At 44.8% G+C, this 21,351-nt stretch overlaps 1 protein-coding gene across 2 annotated transcripts in view; it reads right to left on the bottom strand.

The window, feature by feature from the left end:
• PRKCH (protein kinase C eta) overlaps window positions 1-21,351 on the bottom strand; it is a 365,028-nt gene that overhangs the window by 82,606 nt on the left and 261,071 nt on the right. Inside the window, exon 13 of one of the 2 annotated variants that reach the window (XR_014059378.1) lies at window positions 2,693-2,856. Coding sequence is in view for 1 of the 2 variants with exons in the window: in XM_081509759.1 (XP_081365885.1) it covers window positions 2,839-2,856 (18 nt within the window). In the remaining variant the exon portion in view is untranslated. Of the gene's footprint in view, window positions 1-2,513; window positions 2,857-21,351 lie in introns of those variants that run through there. The other variant, XM_081509759.1, reaches the window with a different exon arrangement.

Below are 21,351 nucleotides of genomic sequence, written 5' to 3'. Positions count from 1 at the left end.
TCCCAGCACTGGAAAATTACAAAGTTTCTTTCCCTGGTGTTTGAAAACCTGCAGAGCCTCTGGGAGCAGCAGTTAAGGATCTGGCTGCCAGCCAGTAACAGTGGGATGGGGTGAAGCGCTCATGGAACTCAGAGGCTGGTGAAGAAAGAGAGGGTCCAGGGCGGGCCACCCAAGGCCAGGCCGGCCCCCACTGCTCTCAGGCGAGCTGCCCTTGTGCTGCCCCCAGCAAGGATTGAAGATGCTCCTTTCTGACCAGACTGTCAGTAACGGGGTGTGAAATCACTGACAAAAAAGCAGAAAGCAAGGAGGAGGAGGGACGGTGAGTGGGGATGAGCATCTATAAACCGTGGAGAGAAAAGTAAAGCGTATACTTCCATTACATCTTCATTAGGTTAAAACCATACCTAATAAACAGAAGCTATGGCTTGCCAGGGACTAGAGGCTACTCAAACATCACCAGCCTGAACCGAAAAAGAGGAACCGGAGCATTTTGTAATTTTTAGAGGTGGCCTTCTAGAGAAAACTAGAGCTGGCTGCAAGTTCACATTTCAGGAAAACCTGGCCTGGTGAAGCCTCTCCTGACTCATGCTTATGGGCAAGAGCTCATATCTGTTGCTCATAAATGTTGACATTTCTTGGTAAAGTATCAAAATGTGGAAAGGGGACTCAGGGCAGCTCAGAAACCCCCTGCAGGCTCTTCTCCACATTCCTGCTGCTAAGTCGCTTCAGTCGTGTCCGACTCTGTGCGACCCCATAGACGGCAGCCCACCAGGCTCCTCCGTCCCTGGGATTCTCCAGGCAAGAGCACTGGAGTAGGTTGCCATTTCCTTCTCCCCACAATCCTGCACCTACTTCTTTTTAACAGGATCTGCCTAGGGTGAGGCTAGCAGGGACATGGTATTTAAGGAGGCCCTCACCCTCAGGCTTGTGCAAGGACAAGGTCAGCCCTGAGAAGGAGAGCCTCCTTAAATCCTGCTCCCCAGCTGCCTCACGGGCCTCACTTTCCTCCCAGCCCTGCCTTTCAACCCCGACACTCAGCAACCCCCCGACTCAGTAACCCCCCAATTTAAGTCACTTGGTTTGAGACGAGGCGGAGGTAGTTTCAAAAGCTCCTCAGGTGATTCTAATGTACAACCAGGATGAAGAACAAGAGAATAAGGGAACATGATGGGTGGCAAATTGAAAGAATCCAACTCAAAGCCAAGAATTGACCTTGACTTTATCCTTTCCTGGTATGTTAATTGGAGAAAAACTTCTTACCAAATTCATTTTGGTTCAGTCTGTGCACTATGTTAGAGGGTCAAAGAGGGTTCTGTATAGGATTGCCTGACAAAACCCCAAACAGTCAGTTAATTTCAATTTTAGAGAAATAAATACTTTTTTAGACTTATCTGAAATTCACATTCAACCAAGCATCCTGAATTTTTGTTTGCTAAATCTGGTGGCCCTCACTCTGTATGACATTCTAAAGCATTGTTGTATAGGGCAGCATGTCCTGGTTTGTATTACAGAACACAAGTTGCAGTAGATATAATGTGTATTATAGCAAGAAAAATTTTTCTAGTGGAATAAATACGGCAAACACTGGGTTAAACCAAGAGAACCAGGTTTTCTGACTATAAAACGTCTCAGAGCCTTTAATATACAAACACACACTGTGACTCCTCCAGATGAAGACTAACAGAGTTCCCAAACTTTCACAGCCTGGGGGGACATCTTACAGAACTATTGTTCCAGCAAACTTAATGTGGAAAACACTGAGAGGAGAGGTGTGGCTGAAGGGTTTTAGCAGTTAAGTGACAGTCAGGCTAATGATTAAGATACTTTTAGAAGTATTGATTTGAGAGGCAACCCAGATAGAAAGCTATATTGGTTTGCTAGGGTTTTCCATAAGGAACACCACAGACTTAGTGGCTTAAACAACAGATTTTCTTACAGTTCTGGAGGCTAGACGCTTGACATCAAGGTGTCAGCAGGGTTGGTCTTCCGAAGCCTCTTTCCTTGGCTTGGAGATGGCCACCATCTCCCTCTGTATTCATAGAGGCCTACCCTCTGTGCTTGTCTGTGTCCTCATCTCCTTTTCTTATGGGAACACCAGTCATACTGGATCACTAGGGGCCACTGATATGACCTCACTTTACCTCAATTACCTCTTCGAAGGCCCTATCTCCAAATACCGTCACATTCTGCAGTATTGTGTGTTAAGACTTCAGTGTATAAATTTGGGGGCATGGACACAATTCAACCCATAACAGAAGCGTTTACAATGACCTATTGGAAGATGATGAGGTTGCAAATTAAGGTAGTGGCAGTGCGGATCCAGAGAAGGGATTGGATCCTAGAAAGATACAGTCAGAACTGAAAGGATGGGGGAATTAAATAGATGTGGTGAAGGTGCAAAAATAAAGCCTGGGGTCAAGTCAGAGTAACACTCAAATATATCTGTTTCCATCTCTTCACTGTTCCTGAGTTTCAAATAGAATCTTTCATGTAACACAAATTCACACACATAATGCAGTGTTGGATTAAATTCATTTCAGGGACAGAAGCGTGATGACACAGTTATTAAATATTTCCCATTTGTTTCCAAAAACGTTCACTAGTGTTTTTATTGGGATGACTGACTAAGATCTGTATCATCTCTCTCCACCCTTGCAAAGAACACTGAGCATTATGGAAATGTCTGACTTACCTGTACCAGATTCATTTTGCTCTAGTGGGCGGAGTTCTGGTGGCTTCCAAGGAGAACAAAGCTTGATGAAGCGTAACTGCTTGGATAGACATGGCTCCCTTGGGGGCTGTGGTCCTTGGGCCCTTTAAGACACATTGAAGACCAGGCTATGTCTTGCCTTCAACCTGAGAATTAGTCAGAAAAGTCAATAAGTTCTGGGAAGTAAAAAAGTCAAAAGTCAAATTTTGATAGTTTGAAAAACTCACTGGGTGGTGTGGACAGATGAAAAAGAGGACAAAAGACATTTTCAAGGGTGGCCTTCAGTTCTTTAGAACAAGCTAATTCCACAAAAAAAAGGAACTCTTGCCATTTCTGGAGGCAGGGATTAAGGACCCACAAGTCAATGCCCTCTGAGCACCAGCCATTGGGCTCACTTCCTGGGCTCATTTGGCCTGGGCAGGAGAACACAAAAAATTGGATGGCTTTGGTATGAAAGGGGTTTCTTGCTAACACCCTGAAAATCCGCCAGAGTCACCACAAGCTAGGACCCATCTTTGCTGAGGTATACAGAATTCTTGTTGATACAAGTGTTCTTTAAGTTAAAAGCAATAAATGCTTTCTGGTTTAACTTTTAAAAGAATCAGCTGGGAGAACTAGGATTCTGTTTCTTTTTTTCCTTTGTTTCTTGAGGAGGAATGCATTTCTTAGCTTTTTGGCCTCTACCAATTAAACAAGGGTGCTGGCCAAAATGCAACCATTGCCTTTGTTTCTTTTGAGTCTTTAATCTTTTCATGGCTTCTTGTTCTCAGCCTACACTTGTAGTCTACCTCATTCCGAAGACTTCCCTTGTCCAGTTACCTCAAAGGATTAATATTCTGCCTTGTTATAGAGCTGGAGACTTGCCTTGCACTCTGTATTGAAGTCATCACTACTTGAAAAGCAGGAAGTAGTTCTTCTGTGACTCTCTCATGGCTCCCAGCTCATACCTTGATTATGGCAAATACTCATCTGGTTGTCCTGAACCCGATCCAGAGCCTCTGTCACTAACTCCTCTATACCTGACACTCAAAAATCACTCATATGCTCTACTGTTGATATATTTTCTCCTTATATCTAATTGAAATCAATCACACAACAATTTAATTTCATACTCCATTGGTAGTATGTCTCTTGCAAAAATGGCCATCCTCTTCTTTGCATCCATGCTCCTTTGCAATGTGGCTTTCCATCTCTTCCTATCAAGGGATGGAATCCACTTTCTCACCTTTTGAATGTGGACTGACCATGTGACCAGCTCTGACCAATAAGTCACAGCAGAAGTCATGTTGTGTCCTTCCTAAGCCTAGCTCTTAAGAGGTTTTGTGAGTTTCTGTTCTTGCTCTTAGAACTCTGCTCAGCTACCAGTGAACAAGCTTGAGTGAGCCTTCTAGGTAGTGAATGACCACATGGCCAAGTCAATACTGTTACCCCTGTTGGCATTAGCTGAAACCAGTTAATCTCCAGGTGCAAAGCTCCTTAGCTGACCCCTAGCTGATCATGGATGCATGAAAGAACTTAGCAAAGACCAGAAGAATGTACAGCTGATCCACTCTAAATTTCTGATATGCAGAATCATAACTTAAATAAATAGTTACTGTTTTAATCCACTGAGATTTGGGATGGTTTGTCCCACAGAAATAGTTAACTAATATTCCATCCACAACATTCAAATGTTTGAAGAGTATAAGGAAGTTCCAGTCAATCATACGGCTCCACAGACATGCTTTGATACAATTTTGGTGCTAAACTCATAGTAATAAGAGATAAAGCAGAAAACAAAAACTGTATAGTCGGCTCATGGATAAACATCTCCACAACCATAAGTCTACAATGCCCCAGGAATAAAAGTAGGGTGAGGTCACTGCTTAGTGTCTGCAGAGTAAAGAGAATTAAAGAGTTCCACCTGAGGCAGGGAATAAAAGCCAGTTTACTGCTTGAAGCCAGGAGCTGGTGGGGGTAAATAAAGCCTCACTTTGGTCCACTCATGAAAAGGCCTAAACATAATTGCCAAGTATTACCATTCTAATCAGGCATTCTCCCCGTCCAATCCTGCCTCCCCTACTGACTTTGCTAAAACCAACGTTGAGTTCTCAGTCCCCCAGATTAAAAAAAAAGAGAAGTGTCTTCATACTTTAAGATGGATAGAGAAAACCCATGCCCACCAGACAGACTGAAGTAAAACAGCACAGCATTAGCAGTAAAGAAAACAGCTCAGAAATTTCCAGGGAGGGAATATCTATTATCTTATCTAGAAAGAGGTGACAACTGCATTGACAGTAGCTTTCTTATCATAAGAACAGAGCAAAAAAAAAAAAAAAAAACCTCATTTAAAAATATTAAAGAATGGTATGTGGCTCAGCTAGTAAAGAATCTATCTGCAATGCAGGAGACCTGGGTTTGATCCCTAGGTTGGGAAGATCCCCTGGAGAAGGGAAAGGCTACCCACTTTAGTATTCTGGCCTGGAGAATTCCATGGACTGTAAAGTCCGTGGGGTCCAAAGAGTCAGACACGACTGAGCAACTTTCACTTTCACTCACAAAGAAAAGTGAGCCCAAATCATAAAATATAAGAAATAATGATGAAACAGAAATTGATTACACTTATCAATAAGTTTAATTAATTATTGACCATAAGGGTATATATATTAACCTTTTTTTTTTCATTTAAAAGGGGAAAATTCAAGCTCTACACAGCAATACTAAGACGGAAAGAAATGCCATGTTTAATCTATGAGGCCTGTGCAATAGTGAAGAGGATGCATAACTTTACCCTTTGTTTAAAAAATGTTCAGGGTTAAATAGGTATGTTTTAAAAATTAAAGGGAACCACTGAAAGCAGCAAGTAAATTTGTATTTATTAAAATACTGTAAGTAAATGGAAACCTTGTCAGTACAGTAGAAGGTAGAAAAGGAGAAATTTTCAAAATTAAAAAAATTATGGTAAGGAGAAAACCAAAGAAAAGGAAGCAGAAATTCAAATAGATCACAATAAACTTTATTGTGATCTATTTGAATATATCACTGGGCTTCTCTCATTGCTCAGAAGGTAAAGAAGCCATCTGCAATGTTGGAGACCTGGGTTCAATCCTTGGGTTGGGAAGATCTCCTGGAGAAGGGCATGGCAGCCCACTCCAGTATTCTTGCCTGGAGAATCTCCAGGACAGAGGAGCCTGGCAGGCTACAGTCCATGGGGTCGCAAAGAGTCAGACATGACTGAGCAACTAAGTACAGTACAGTAAAGGTTATCACAGTGAATTAAAAAAAAAAAATCCAGCTATATGCCGCTTATGGGAGACCAAATTAAAACAACACTGAAAGAGAAAGTGTGAATATAAATGAACTAGAAAGATGTACCACATAACAATAATAAAGAGGAAACTGGCTCATTTATATCAGACTAACTAGAACTTAAGGCAAAAACACCACAGAACAGAAGGAGCAATCCACCAAGGTGTAGCACTCATGAACCTGGAGGTACCTAACAGCATAACTCGGCAATTCACGCTTCAAGGAGACTTTCTTATTTTCTTTTTTTAAATTTAGTTTTTTTAATTGAAGGATAATTGCTTTACAATATTGTGTTGGTTTCTGCCAAACATCAACATGAATCAGTCATAGGTACACATATGTCCCCTCCCTCTTAAAACTCCCTCCCACCTCCTACCCCATCCCACCCCTCTAGGTTGTTACCAAGCTCTGGTTTGAGTTCCCTGAGTCATACAGCAAATTCCCATCAGCTATCTATTTTACATATGGTAATGTAACTTTCCATGCTACACTCTCCATTCCTTGCACCCTCTCCCTCCTCCCTGCCACCACCTGTATTCATAAGTCTGTTCTCTATGTCTGTGTCTCCATTGCTGACCTGCAAATAGGTTCATCAGTACCATCTTTCTAGATTCCATATATATGTGTTAATATCCAGTATTTGTTTTTCTCTTTCTGACTCACTTCACTCTGTATAATAGGCTCTAGGTTCATCCGCCTCATTAGAACTGACTCAAATGCGTTCTAAAGGAGCCTTTATTTTAAAATCGAAATAGTGTCTTTTAAGGAGGATAGTGATTTGCCAGACACCATTTCCTTCTAAAGGTTCTCTGTTTCACTGATTGGATAAAACAAAAACCTGTTGTGTGAGAAAACTGCATGTTCTGCAAATGAGCACAGTAGACCACGATGCCTGTTGTGTATGAAATAGCATCTCATAGTTGCCAGCATCATTTGTTAGGAATCGCCTTGGGGATAAACACAGACAAGTGACTAAACAGTGATGTCACACAATTATTTTAAATAAATGAACCAAAAAGGCAACTTGTGCCATGTTCCAATTAGGTCATAACATTTATTTAAGAAGCCTTGACCCTTGGATTTCTCTAAGCCTTTTATAATACTTTGTTTGGGCTCCTTTCTCCATGTGCCATAATTCAAAACAGTGGAACCCAAGCTCCTTTTAAATGTTTCCTGAGAAATCTATCTGCCTCTTAACTTCAGAAGAGCGCTCAAGTGTCAACACATGGCTGAGAGATTGTTTCCAGCCGCTTGGCATTACGTGGAGAAGAGCAGGAATATGTGACACTGTGGGGTTGCTGAGGAGTAAGTGTGAGGGTGGAGGGAAGAGTAGAGAGAAGAGGGAGGAGAGGGTAAATGTGCCATTTTGAGAGGAGCTTTACAGATGATTTGGGAAAGTCTAAAAGTCCTATCAGGTGGCGCTAGTGATAAAGAACCCACCTGCCTTGGCAGGAGACATAAGAGACTTGAGTTCGATTCCTGGGTTGGAAAGATTCCCCTGGAGAAGGGCATGGCAACCCACTGCAGTATTCTTGCCTGGAAAATCCCATGCACAGAGAAGCCTGGTCGCAAAGAGTCAGATATGACTGAAGCAACTTAGCAAGCAAGCATACCAGCCCTACAAGTTCACAAGGTCTCTCTCACCAGACAAAACTTTTTGGTGAATAAGGAGAAAGTTCTAGACTGAGGGCCTTGGAAAGGTTGCATGGTGGAGAGTAATTACCTGAGTTGAAACAGGAGGAGGCAGGTTCTAGATATGTGTTGTCACTGCTTTTTTAGTTGGTAGGTTATGGCGGGTCTGCTGGGGTTGGCCATCTGAATGGTTTGGGGACCTTACTCATTTTGCAGCAGGTTCACTTTGGGGGCATCGTTTGGAATACCACTCTCTCTGGTCCATCATCACACTCGTGGTCTTGGTCCTGCTTTATCTGATAAAGTCATAGCAACCTTTGTGTTGACGGCACTCACAGCATCTTGATAGCCAGAAAGAGACTAGCAAATGCTGCCACCTCTAACAGCACAGTTTAGGTTTTCAGCAAATTCCCTACCTCTTCCTTTTATGCCAGAGTCTGTCTGTTTTAATTAAAATTACTTCAGAAGACAGAACATGGGACCAATCCTGGAAGTTCACATTTCATTACTGGTGAGTGTTGAGGGTTAAGAACAACTTGAAGATTTCTAAGCTGTGCCTGAGTATCATCATGTCTTGGGAGATGGCCACGCTATGGGATTTCGGCGCTGATCGATCGTATTTCACCTGACCACACCCCCATCACAGCTGTTCGCTACAGAAAGACTTTCCAGACTGATTGGGCTAAGCTGAGAATTCCTAATCTACCAGACATAAGTGTGTGACCCTCTCCTAACCTCTGCTCTCTGACAGTTACTAGCTTTGCAGAAAAAAAGAAGAAAAATAGGATTAGATGAAAATAAATATTTCATAGGAGCACTCAGTGAGGGTTCTGGTGGAATTTTTCAGGCCATAGATAGTTCTAGAAGATAGCAACGTTCAACTTTTTTCTATTAGCCCAAATTTTATAAAGTTGCTCCAAATGCTAAATAATAATTATAATAGAGCCTGTCTCTACTCCTCCCTCCACCAAAGGGTTTCACTGAACACCAGTTGAAACCTCCAACTAAAAATGAGACTCAGAGAAATTGAGAGCCATAGCCCAGGCATGCCAGCTAACCAGTGACAGCACTGGGACTAGAGCCCTTTCACCCACAGAAGCATTTACTCATTGCCTAGAACTCATTGCATCATGAAAAATGGTTGGCAGAGACCAGTCTCTGCCCCCAGTAATTTTGAATGTGAGAAAGACACTGTCAGAGTCAGCACACACACACACACACACGTTTTCTTCAGCCCTCCAAATATGGGCAGCCAGGCTAAAACTCTTTAAGGCATTTATATTAATATGTAACAGATTATGCCTCCAGGAATTGTATGACTTCTCCTCCACCCCAACATGAGGCCCAGGCCATAGAAACAGTAAAGCAAGAAAGCAAACAAAGCAGAGATGCAGGTTTGTGTATTCCTGGGAACCCAGGGATGAATCCCACGATTGTGCCAGCCTTTTCCACTCTGGCCAGGACTTAAATTAGGCATGCCATCACATAGTTTGGCAAGGTTTTTGTTTCTCTTTTTTTTCCCCAGGGCGGATAGGGAGAAAGGATAAGAAAACCCTACTTCACATAACAGCATGGTTATATTAATAAACTATTTAAAAACTTGTCACTGTTCACCCACATACTGCAAATTAAATAAGTTTCACAATAACTCTATGAGAGCATAAGAGCAGCATTCTCCTTATTTTACAAAGAAAGAGAAGGAGGTCATGTGGTTTCCCCAAGGCTGTTCCATCAGTTGGTGACAGATGGGATGATCAGTGACTGAGGGAAAAACACTTTTTTTTCATCAGACTCTAGACTGGGTTCAGACACTGCCCTTTAGTAAATGTGTTACAGACCCAAACAGAGGAACTGTTCTAATTTGGAGGAACAGAACAGGGAAGACATTCCAATGGCGCATGAGTCAGAAAAGCAAAAAAAAAAAAAAAAAAGATAATAACAGACATCATAGAATTCCCTCTGGCCCCTGTGTTCTTCAGAATTGTTTGTAGATGATTTATGTCCAAATGTAACTTTGCATTTGGTGGATGAGTTCTGGCACCATAGATGGATGTATCCTCTAGATCCTCTATTGGCTGATTGAAACTAGACTTTTCTATGAAGAGCTTTATATCCATGTAATTCACCCCTGAAATAAGGCTGAAGAAACACTGAAGAGATGAAGAGTGGACTCTAAAAGGAGAGAACTGTGGCAGTGCCAAAGCCAGCTCCAGGAGTGAGAGGACTAATTTGGCAGCTGTCAGGACAGATCAGCTCATTGAGTGAGAAATGAGGTGATGGGAGGGAGCTCTGTCTGCAAGGACAAAGCTGGACATGTAGGTCCAATTTTTTAAGCTGCTTCTCTTCCGGGGAAAACCACCCATAAAACCCCACATGCCTTGAAACCTCTTCTGATGGAGGTAGAATGCATAAGAGTCATCTCTAATTTCAATGGCATTACTGGAGCCTGAAATATCCACACTCACAAGTTCTGAAATAAAACAGGTTTTTCAGTGGCTTGTTTGAGCTCTCCCATAATTCCTTTAAAATGCAGAAGATGAGTAACCCTGGGTTCATTTCTGCACAGAGGGCTGGGGAAAGGCCCAGACACAAGCTGCCAACAGTGTAAAATCTGTCAAGTAAATCTAGTGAATAAGTGATTACTTTTCAGGTCAAAACCTGTCGAAGATTAAGATGTCTTTCCAGCAACCCAAGGGTTGTTCCCAGGCCTGTTTCAACTGTACCAGGAGCTTCAGGAGCTCGCAATGTGGGACGACCAGCGAGAAAGTTACCATCATCTGCAAAGGATGGGCGTGGTTTTCAAATAAAGAATCACTTTCCAGTCAGAGAGAGCTTCTTACCACTCTAGAAGGTGATCCTGGGAACTGAATCTTAGAATAAACATGAGCATCAAAGAAAAAATGTCTGGGGAACACAGATTCTTTCTTTCTCCTTCTAAGTGACCCATATTACAAGGCCCTGACAACATTCCTGAGGGGCACATCTGCCTGGGGTACAGGGAACTAGAAAGCTGGCCTTAGTATGGTAGCTGACTAGTCCACTGACCTTGGGGTAATCATTTAATTTGAGATTGGTAATTCACAGCTGAAGCCATGATTACTGTGATCCAACAGAGGTGAGCCTGCCTGGGCATGGGAAGCCAAGGGTTATAATTTTAAGGATTTATTCCTTAGGAGTGGAGGCAAACGCTCATGGAAGTAAAGCAGCACAGATTTGAATGCCTTCACAGTGAGTTTTAGCAGGACTCCCACACCTTTCAACAAGCCCTCTGGGCTTTTCAGGGGGTCTGGGGAGGCATCACTCACTTGGGCTCAGAGGTTCAGAAGTAGAACTTGGGCAGTTCATTAGACTCTTCATGGGAGACTTGGAAGAGAAGTGAGTGATGATGTTTTTGTTCACCATTGTCTCACCAGAGAAAACTTCTGGAAACAAATTTAATGTTCTCATCGGCTGTTTATAATGACTTTCCATTGTTCTAAAATAAAAGCCAGGAACCTCAGTACTGTTTATACCCCCACCTGTCCCAGCCCCTGTCTCTCTCTCCTGATCCTTGCTCTCTTCATTCCCCTTAATCCAAGGACTTTATTTCACTTCCTCCAATGCTCAAGCTCTTTCTCAAGCCCTCCCTTACCCCTCTTTACTTTTTAATTTCTATTTCTCTTTTGGTGTTTTGCTCAAATATCACTTTCTCTGAGAAGCCCTCCCTGAATCTTCCCCTCCCCACCCCTATTAGATCAGATAGAAGTGCTTGTAATGTTCTTGTGGAGCATCTTATTCTTTTTCATTTAAGGCCTTTATCAAGTTGATAATTATATCCTTGCTTGTTTACTTATTGGATCAATTCCAGCCTCTCCCACCACATTACAAGCCATGTCTATTCACCACTCTATCTCTAATGCCTACACAATGCCTTGCACATAGCAGACACACAATACAACGATCTCATTAGGATGAAGGTGACGTGAAGGGGAAGACTGCCACATTCTATAGAAATCCAGAGCGCTGCTCTGATTCACACCTGCAGACTGTTTTGGTCAATGGCCTTCAACATCTCAGCTAGCCAAACAACTACTTTTGGAGGAGCATTAACACCTGTGAATAAAACAAATCCATTCTTTTCATTAGTTTTGGCTGTTCAGAACACTGGCGAAATTTGAGAAGAGAGGAAATCTCAGAATGCCCTGTTCACTTTCCTAGATTGTAGACTTGGCTTGAACACATTCCACCAGCTGCCCCATCTCTGGTGGGTGCACAGGGCAGAGTGGGGGAATCTGTGTGTGGGGATTCTGGCCTGACAGCAGGATCCAACACAAGCAGATAGTTAAAAATATGCTGACAGTGGGGGTTATGTCTCTTCAATACATTGGAGGCAAAAACCTTTGTTTTAAAAACAAAGCATTCACACAGAGCCAAGAATGTCCCTGAGTCAATAGTCCTAACCCTTCTTCTGTCTGTCGAAGAGGCCCTGGGTCTCAAATGGATGAACCAAGGGCCTGCCACTTAGAGGTTACAGTCAGAGGTTACGGTCTCAGGAAACCCAACTGATATTGGTCAAGCACAGACTGGGTATAGTAGGAGCTTGGGAGATAACAGGAGATGCAGAACATGGAAAACTACTACTGATGGAGCTGTGTAGGCAGACAAGAACAAACAATGAGAACATGATTCCAAGGTTACACAAAAACAAGGGGGGAGATTTTGCTCCTGGGCAGTAAATTTCCTTTATATTAGGATAAGCTGAGATCATTCAGAAAGTCTTCCTGGAGAAGTTAAGTTTAAGCTTTAAAGAAAAAAAGTAATTGGATTGGCAAGGAGAATTGAGCTGTAAAAAGCTGGGTCCACAGTTATGTGGCTGCCTGGAGCTGAGGGTCTGTTCAAGTTGTGATTCGAGATGCCTCTAATCAACCATTTTGGGATAAAGAAATCCCTTTGTAGCAGCTATAATAAACCACCCAACATCTACGGGATGGGGGTGAAGTTTTGTTTTTCTTTTCAATTGGATGCTGGATGTAATGCAGTCCCAGTGGCTCTCTGATCCTCTCACTAACCCAGGATCCTGAGTAACAATCACTTTGTTCCACCAGCTGAATGAACCCACCCCACAAATTTGTAACTGGGACTGTGCACTTTTGCTTACTATCGGTTGTCTCTCCTGCTGTCTGAATCGTTCTCTGTGGAGATATTTATCTCCTGAATTTTAAGCAGCTGTGTCCACTTAGCTACTGTTCACCTAAGCACAGATGGAAGAATAAAAGGCACAGGGCTAAACCACAGCAGCAATTACTTTCCACAAGGAGTCAGCGATTAGAAGTGAAGCTAAAACATCTTCAGCCATAATAGCATATCTTTTTAAGATAAGCCATTTCCCCAGGGACAGTTTGCTGCTCTGAGCAAAGGCAGGACAATAAAAGATCAAGGATGTCTTTCTAAGGCTGCAAACAAAGCAGTTGACACCTTGAAGCTGGTCTGGTTTTGACCCCTTTAAAAGCCAGGATGGCAGTAAAGTGCCCACATTACATTTTCCATAAGCTGGCCAAGCATCGTTTTTTGTTTTTTTTTTTTAAGGCATAGAACCCCAGTCTTTGCAGAGAACAGGCAGGGAGGGACATCCTGGGAAATCAGATCTCTGTCTCAGTAGGGTGTCACTGAAGCCTGTCTTCCCCTGAGCAGTCTTCTGCACTTCTCTTCCACTTCACGTCAGGCCCACTCTGGAAGTCACCAGTCTGTGCCCTCCTTGTCACCCACAGTTTCTGCACCTTCATTTCCAAAGGCAAGTGAAAAGAGCACTAGGCAGTACAAATGGGCAATTGCAGAGAGTTACCCTCCTCTCACTTCCCCTTAAGTATTCAGTAGTTAGACCCTGCAGCTGATTCCAGCAGCAATGGGATTAGAGAACACCGAAGCTAAAGCCAAACTGGGTTTTATTTAGGAGGTGTTCATTGTCACTTTCATCTCCAGATAGAAGACTCCTCTGTTTTCCCCCCAAAATAAAATAATCAAATAGCAGTAACAAGGTGAGTGACTCTAAACAGATGGATGAGGTCTCTGGTTGAGGAAGCGGGGTATAGGTAGTACTGGGTCTTCTTGTGAGTGTGACCATCATCTCCTACAGGCAGAGCTCGGAGGAATTTCATCCACCTGTTGTGTTTTTCCCAGGTGGGAGTAAGAGATGACTGGGACTCTACTTATGACCACTATCAGCTGACTTTGGGTGGGTGGGGGGGTCCTCTCAAACTTTAACCCATATGCAGATCTTCTCAAAATCTCTTTACAGTGCAGATCTCCCAGTTGGTCTGGGACAGAGCCTGCCTTTCTACCAAGCACCTGGTGATGCCGATGCCACTGGTACCACGCACACTTTGCCTAGGGAGAAGTTAGGTTTTTATTTACTGCCTTCCTATCCACTGCTGGGCTATGTTACTTTATCAAAACAATGTGGTAGGAGTGAGGGCCAATTACTAGCCTCCTGAATCATCCATTGTTAAGAGCTGTTTCTTGCAGAACATTAAAAGGGGCCCTCCCAGGATTTCCCCATTACTCAAGAAGCCCATTTGTAACAAGATACTTTTGGACAAGCAAGCCACTGTGAAAGCTGCTTTGGCCGCTTCTGCCTGCTGTCAGGCAGCTCCTGGTTGGTGTCAAGAGTAGGAAGTTTTATGTGACAGTGTGGATGGTGCTGATTTTGAAGGGGCTGGGGAGTCCTCTGCTGCAGCAGCTGCAGCTCCTATTAGCCCCCCTCCCCAGGCTCACACAAAAGATGAGGTGAAAGCTGGGAGAGAAGCATGAAATTCTGCAGACCTAGGGGTGTTAGTTTTCACTTTCTCTGCTACAGGACATCCCACTCCTTATATAAATATTTATAGGACAACTTCCCTCTAGAGAGAGCCCAGTGTGGGAGTCGGTGAGGAGGATGGTTGAAGGAAAAAAGGAGGAAAAAAGTGGTGCTCTTAGTGTATAAGGATTGGAAGTTGAGGGAAACCCGGAGGGCTTGTTTCAGGCCTGTCTTCTCACCCACAAGAGGAGGAGTTGGACTAGACTGGAGATGATAAACCAAGGGTCTGTGATTTACGCCAGAAACTCCCTGCAGTTTATAAGCAATGTTTGATCGATGTGTAAATTTTTCTAGGGCGGGGGCTCACAACTTTCAACGGAGTCTCACAGGGTCCATGATTCACAAAACGTTCACCAGTACCTTTTCAAACAGGATCATCTTCTAGTCCCTCCCAGAGTGAATATTTGAGCGCCACGCTTCTAGAAGCCGCGACATCAAGCTCAGGCCGGGGGATTAGAAGGGTCAGGGCAGCCACTCAGAATCCTTTTCAACAGAGGCAGAAAGGGGGTCAGCTAAAAACCCCATTTTGCAGAGGGAAGGCTGAGCTGCAGCCAATTCCAGCGACTCCACTGAACCGAGTTGGGACCTGAGTCCGGACTAGAACTCAGGCCTGCCCTCAGAGAACAGATCTGCATTGCAGAAAAGCCCCTACAATTAGGCCGTCATCTCCGAAGGGCAAGATATTTGTGACCGCAGCGCCAAGAGCCCAGCCAGTTATTTCTAGCTCGCTGAATGTCAAAAATCCAGGCCGCTTCTCACAGCAACCTCCACTTGTCAGACCAGATCAAGGCATCCGAGCGTCAAGCAGGCCAATCAGCTGCCTCCAGCACGGGCCTCGCTGCGCCCCGCCGCCGGCGTGTTGCACCTGACCCTGTCCGCGCAGCCCCGCCCCGCGCCCGCCCCCGTCCCGCCCACTTGTCACCCGCAAGTCACGCTGTGCAGCCGCCGCCGGGGTTTTCTCGGCGTGGAGCCTCTTAGCAGCCTGCCTTGGCTGAGTGTGACCACAGGACAGTCTCCCACGGCCTTTGACCCCCAGGGTCGGATAGCGCAGGACATTCTTCCTTCTGTTTTGTTTTTTGACCCTCCCACCTTCACTTTTCTCTTTCTCAACACAACTCCCATCTCCTCTCTAGATCCAAATCGATGCGCTAGTTTGTGTCCAGTTTTCCAGAATCCAGTTTTACAAAAACACATAACGCCAGTCCTGAGTGTCTGCTGTGGGTTTCCCTTCATTGAAATATTAATATTAGAACTACTGATGGTTAGGCTTTGAACATTTTGAACACAGGAAGCAGACCTACCCTCAGGGAGCTGGCAGTCTCCTGGGGGAAGAGAACAGTGATTGGATGGTCTCAGGTATCCGAATGAGCAATGAGCGTTGCAGGCAGAGAGTAAACCTTGGAAGAAGGCGGGGTGGCCCTGCCCTGTAGAGAGGTGGGAGCCAGTACCTGTAAAGAGCTGGGGAGGGGCCAGGAAAGGACTCTCTGAATCAGAGAAAATTGTCAACTTCATCCTGACAATGCAGGCCTTTGGAGGAGTTTTTTGGTTGCTTCATTTTGCTTCGGAGGGTTTTAACCAGGAAGTCACCAATTAGATTTGCTTTCTTTGGTGGGACTGGACGCAGAACTCCCAACACAGAGGCATCAGCATCTTTAAAGATTGTAGCATATTCCAGCGCAGGGGCCATGTTCTCCCACGTGGAGCTCAAATTCCCCATTTTCTTCTGCTTACTCCTACCATGGCCCTGCTGCTTTATTCCTGTCCCTAGACCCACGCTGACCGGCTTGACCTTCTGCATCCCACTGGCCCTCACCTCACCTTTCGGTAAGATGCTAGGTTGACTGTACTTCCAATCCACCACCACGTTTTCAGTATTCGTTGACTCAATGAATTTAAGTGGTTGCTCTGAGCCAGATGCTGTGCTAGTCACTGGGGGTATGCAGAAGGGAGGATTCACATCATTCCTGATCTCAAAGAGCTTAGAATTTGTCCAGTGGTTCCCAAATTTGCTCATGCATCAGAATCATCTGTAAAGTTTGTTTTTAAAAAAATACAGCTGATTGAACATCACCTGGACTGACTAAACTGGAATCTTTGGAGCTAAGTTCCAGGGAGCCATATTATGGAAACTCTCCTCCAGGAAATACTGCTAAGCAGTCAGAACCACCAATCCTTAAAGGAATGCTGAACTAGAACTTCTCTGGTGGCTTTCCTCTCCATGACCCAGAGTCTGACAGTTAGCCACAGGATGCTCAGACATCATCAGGGGAAGACAGCAGAAGCTCAGTCGAACTGCGCTGTAAATCTAGGACCTGCTCACATGACTTCAAAGAAGCAGGCTGGACAGTGAGGAGGGATGAATGGAAGGCTAAAGTAGAATGTATTGGGATGGTAGGCTGGGCTGTGCCTGCCTAGAGTGGATGGGTCCAATTTTTTTTACCTAAATTATATAAATCATCCATTAGAAAGCAGGAGACCTGCTCTCTGGCTTGTTGACTCCTTTTCAGGACCACCTTGATGGTCATGGTCAAGAGCTAGGGATGGTTGCACCGGGCAGTTTCAAATGGTGGCTGTGATGAATAATAAGAATCATCATGTACATTATACATTATATACCCATAAATCTCCACCAGTTAAGTCTGAGTCCTGGGGCAAGCTGAAGCAAAGAAGGGTTGCTGATAGCTCACTGTTCCCAGAAATATCCCCCATGTACTGTGGCCACTCTCTGAGGGATTCCAGGAAGGGGCTATCCTGTCTGATCATGCCTGGAATCTCACACCCCAGGGGATGGATCTTCATGGGGTTTGAGAGGATTAAATTTCCAGTTCCACCTTTTGTCTCTTGGTGAAGACTCTTCTGAGACATTACGTATTTTTTGAGAGCTAACTCTATGGGCCAGGCATTGTGAGGCCTGGCCTGAAACATGAAAATATGTACAAGCCACTTGGGAAGAAAGGACAAAATTATGTGTAAAAGTTAACATAAGACTTAGATATTTCCAGATCACAAAAGAATTGGTTTTGTTCTTGCTTGAGGCTCTGTATCCCAACCACTTAGCCACACGTACTTGAGAGCAATGTATCTGGGGTGATATACAGTCTTCCCAGTGACCCAGTGGTTAAGAATTGCCGGCCAGTACAGAAGATGCAAGAGATGCAGTTTCAATCCCTGGGTTGGGAAGATCCTCTGGAGGAAATGGCAACCTACTCCAGTATTCTTGCCTGGAAAATTCCATGGACAGGAGAGCCTGGCAGGCTGCAGTCTGTGGGGTCGCAGAGTTGGACACGACTGAGCACACAGGCATGTTAAGGTGTAGTCTTTGCCCTCAGATGCTCACAGTCCAATAGGGAAGACAGGACACATCAGCATAAACTATAGTAAAAAATAGTATAGGCTGGGACAAGTGAGTGATTCAGCTTCAGCTTAAGCATCAGTAGGGCTTTTTCTGAAACACTTTTTCCCCACACCCTGGGTCATCTTTCAGGAAGATAGTTCTGGTCACTTTGGGATTCATCTTAGAGTCTTATTTGTGCCAATAATGTGAACTTTTCATCAGCATTTGCACTTAGTTATCTCAATTATTTCTCAGATATACCTGCAATTTAAAAGGACAGAAACCAAGAACTGCAAGACTAGAAAAGTGGGTGGAAAGTGATTTCCACTTGGACAAAATCATGGCATCTCTGACAGAGGCAAGTGCCCTGATCCTCACCTGAAAGCTGGCGGAGTTGACTAAGAGGCAGGTAGGAGAAGAGGCTCCTGGGAGAGGTGAGGAGTCTAACTCCTGGTTCAAAATCTATGTGTGATTTGTGTGATTTTTCAGGCCCAACCTTTGGCAATCATAAAGGCTTTGCCTGGCAGGCCTCTGCCTTGGTGTGTAGCCTGCACATGGCAGCTCCTGGAGGGAGATGCAGTTAAGGACTTAGCACCCCCACCTTCCCCACTGGTCTCACTCTTTGCATATTTACATTCCTAGCTCAGAAGCCCCTTCATTCCTGCATCTGACTGAGGCCTTCGACAGAGGTCTTCTTCAGATGCTGTCTTTCTTGAGGCTTCCTTGTGTGGAAACTGAAGATTCTTCCCTGCCTCTCTCAATACCCAGTACTTTTCCACTCCTAGCCCTTCCCCTCCCCTCACCAACTCCAGGTTCCATAAAACTGCTTTTTTTTTTTAAAGAGCTCCCTTTAGAGAGAGATGACCTTGACATTTAGGCAGGTCCACCTGACCCTAGGCTGGTTTTGCAGCTCCATGAGGGAAATAGACACTTTTTCCAGTTGTAGACTCTTGTTTATACCATCATAGTGAGTGATTAAAAGCCTGTTGCTTTAATTGGCTATGTGGACTCCTGATAATATAGCCCCCCTCACTATTTCCCAGTTGAGCTCTCAACAGAAGAGACCCCTCCAGCTCCTTCCCTGCTGGGAACATAAACTCAAAGCATGGCCCCATTTCTGTTGGAGGCTCTGACCTCTCCTATAGGTGTTTCCATTTCAATTCTACATTGGATTTCTCTGTCTCTGTCACATACAGTAATTGATCAAGGACAAGACAAACTCAGGATTGCCATGAAGGCTGGCAGGGAGTTAGCAGAAAAGACTAATGAAGCAGGCACTGGCCAGATCAGGACTCAGAGACACGAGAGCTACTCTAGCCTCAGAGACCAGCTTCCCCCCATTTACACTTCTGAAGAGGAACGAAAGAGCCCAAGAGGTGAATGACTTAGCCAGGGCCACCCAACCAGAACCTAGGTTCTGAGTATTTCCAGGTTGCCTCCTTGATCATCTTTCTACTTTCTACTGCAGGTTCTGTGCAGAGCTATGCCCCTAGGGCCCTGGACCACGCTAAGCCTTGTGTGGTCAGAACCCTCGCGGAGCCTGCAGCCTAACTGGTTCTCAAACTAGAGAACTTAGAATCCTCTGGAGCACTGGTTAAAATAGAGCTTGCCAACCCCTCCCCTGGAGTTTCTAGTTCAGTAGGTCTGGGGTGAGGTCTGAGAATTTGCAGTTCTAACAGATTTCCAGGTGTAGCTGATGAGAATCACTGGGCCAGTCTGTATATGACCAAAAAGCTGCAGAGAAACAAAGAGTGGAAACTGAGCAAAGGAAGGTAGGCGGAAGGAAAGGAGCTGGGGTGACATTATTTATTGTGCTGTGTAGTCGCTTCAGTTGTGTCTGACTCTTTGCTATGCTGTGGACTATAGCCCACCAGGCTCCTCTCTCTATTCTCCAGGCAAGCATACTGGAGTGTGTTGCCATGCCCTCCTCCAAGGGATCTTTCCAACCTAGGGATTGAACCCGCGTCTCTTATGTTTCCTGCATTGGCAGGCAGCTTCTTTACCACTAGAGGGATCTGGGAAGTTTATTAGGGCAAGAAATGTACTCCAGGGCCTGGTCCCTAGGAGGTTTGTTTTTCTCTTCCTTATCCATCCTGACTTCAAGCTTATCTAGAAGTTTTCAGTTTCCTTCAAATCCCTCTCCCACTGCTGAGGGTCCCTGGTCCATAGGTGAGACCAAAACCTCCACTTAGATGATTAGATTCCCTAGAATTGGAGCTCTAGAAGCCCCAAGCTGACTGCTATCCCAACACCCCTCCCCCTCTGCTTCCCTGTTCAGGTTGCTACAAGCTGCACAGCTGCCTATCTTCCCTGAAGCCAGAGGGCTCATGTCCCTAAAAGGCCACAAGGATGAAGAGTCTTGGAGGGTGTTGAGGCCAACTCAGCCATCTCTCTCCAGCTTCCGCAGTGCACTCACGTGAGTCCTGGCTGATCAAGGCTGCTGACATGCAGAGAAAGGTAAGGAGGTGGGTACACGGCAATGGGATGGGTGGAGGGATTAAAAACTCCACAGTCATATTGACTCAGCTCATCTTTCAAGTTCTTCTGAATCATCAGTGAACATGGATTTCCTTTCTTAATCATTGGGTCTAAATGTGGGTCACTGAAGTCTAAACCCGTGTTTGAATGTAAGAGCATGGAGGTGAGCCAGATACACACACAACTAGTTCTCATGTGGGTATGAAAATCAGAAGTGACCCTCCTCTCAAAATCTGTTAACTATTTGCCTAGATCCATTTGGCTGTGAGAAAACTAAGGCACAAATGCTATGTTCAGTGGCCCAAAGCTATTTCAGGATAAGCAGTAACCTCAGAAGGTCAGAGGTTGGCCAGTACAAAGGCAGAGGAGTAGAGGTACTAGAGGTACTAGAGGGCCCAGGGCAGGGTAGTGGGAACTTGGTCACCCCCTCCTTTTCCTAAACCCCATCTATTGCCTAGTAACCCACAGAGGATCAGCCAACAAGCTTCTGGAAGCTTTGAAGACCCTGGATGGCTCTGTAATTAAGAGACTGATAACACTTGAGGCAAAAGCAAGTCATGTCACCCAGAATGTAGGGACTTCTACCTGGTTTCTGGGTTGTGATGAATTCCAGAAGAGAGAATCAGGAACTTGGAATGGATTTTCTGTAGTGAAATCCTGAGAATATTTTCAAAAGATGTAGGTAGGGCCTGGGGCTGTGAGGTCCTTCATGCCATCCCATTTCCCCCAGCTTTAGGGGTGGGGAGCTTCCCTGGAGACCCGCTTTCAGTCCCTCCCAGAAGAGCCCATGTGTGGCTAAGGGGTTTCTCCTCCTGGAGAGGAGGTGGGTGAGGCCCTGAATGAGCTTCCTGAAACCACAGGAAAAGAGACGGTTGCTGATTCACCAACAGCTGCTTCCTGGAATTGCAGTGCCAGGCTGGCAAATGAGAGCTATTTTTCCAAGGTGATCCAGAGCTGTTACCACATTCCTCCTCTATCCCCATGAGACGTTCCTGTAAGTTACACCAGAAAGCTACCCAGACCATGCATTCCTGAGGACTCAAGTACACGAGATTCCAGACACACTATTTCCAGTAT

This window comes from Giraffa tippelskirchi, chromosome 7, assembly GCF_054371585.1.
Source record: "Giraffa tippelskirchi isolate mGirTip1 chromosome 7, T2T-mGirTip1v1.2.pri, whole genome shotgun sequence".
In the NCBI taxonomy this organism is placed as follows: Eukaryota; Metazoa; Chordata; class Mammalia; order Artiodactyla; family Giraffidae; genus Giraffa; species Giraffa tippelskirchi.
This window is presented reverse-complemented; position numbering and strand designations above follow the sequence as displayed.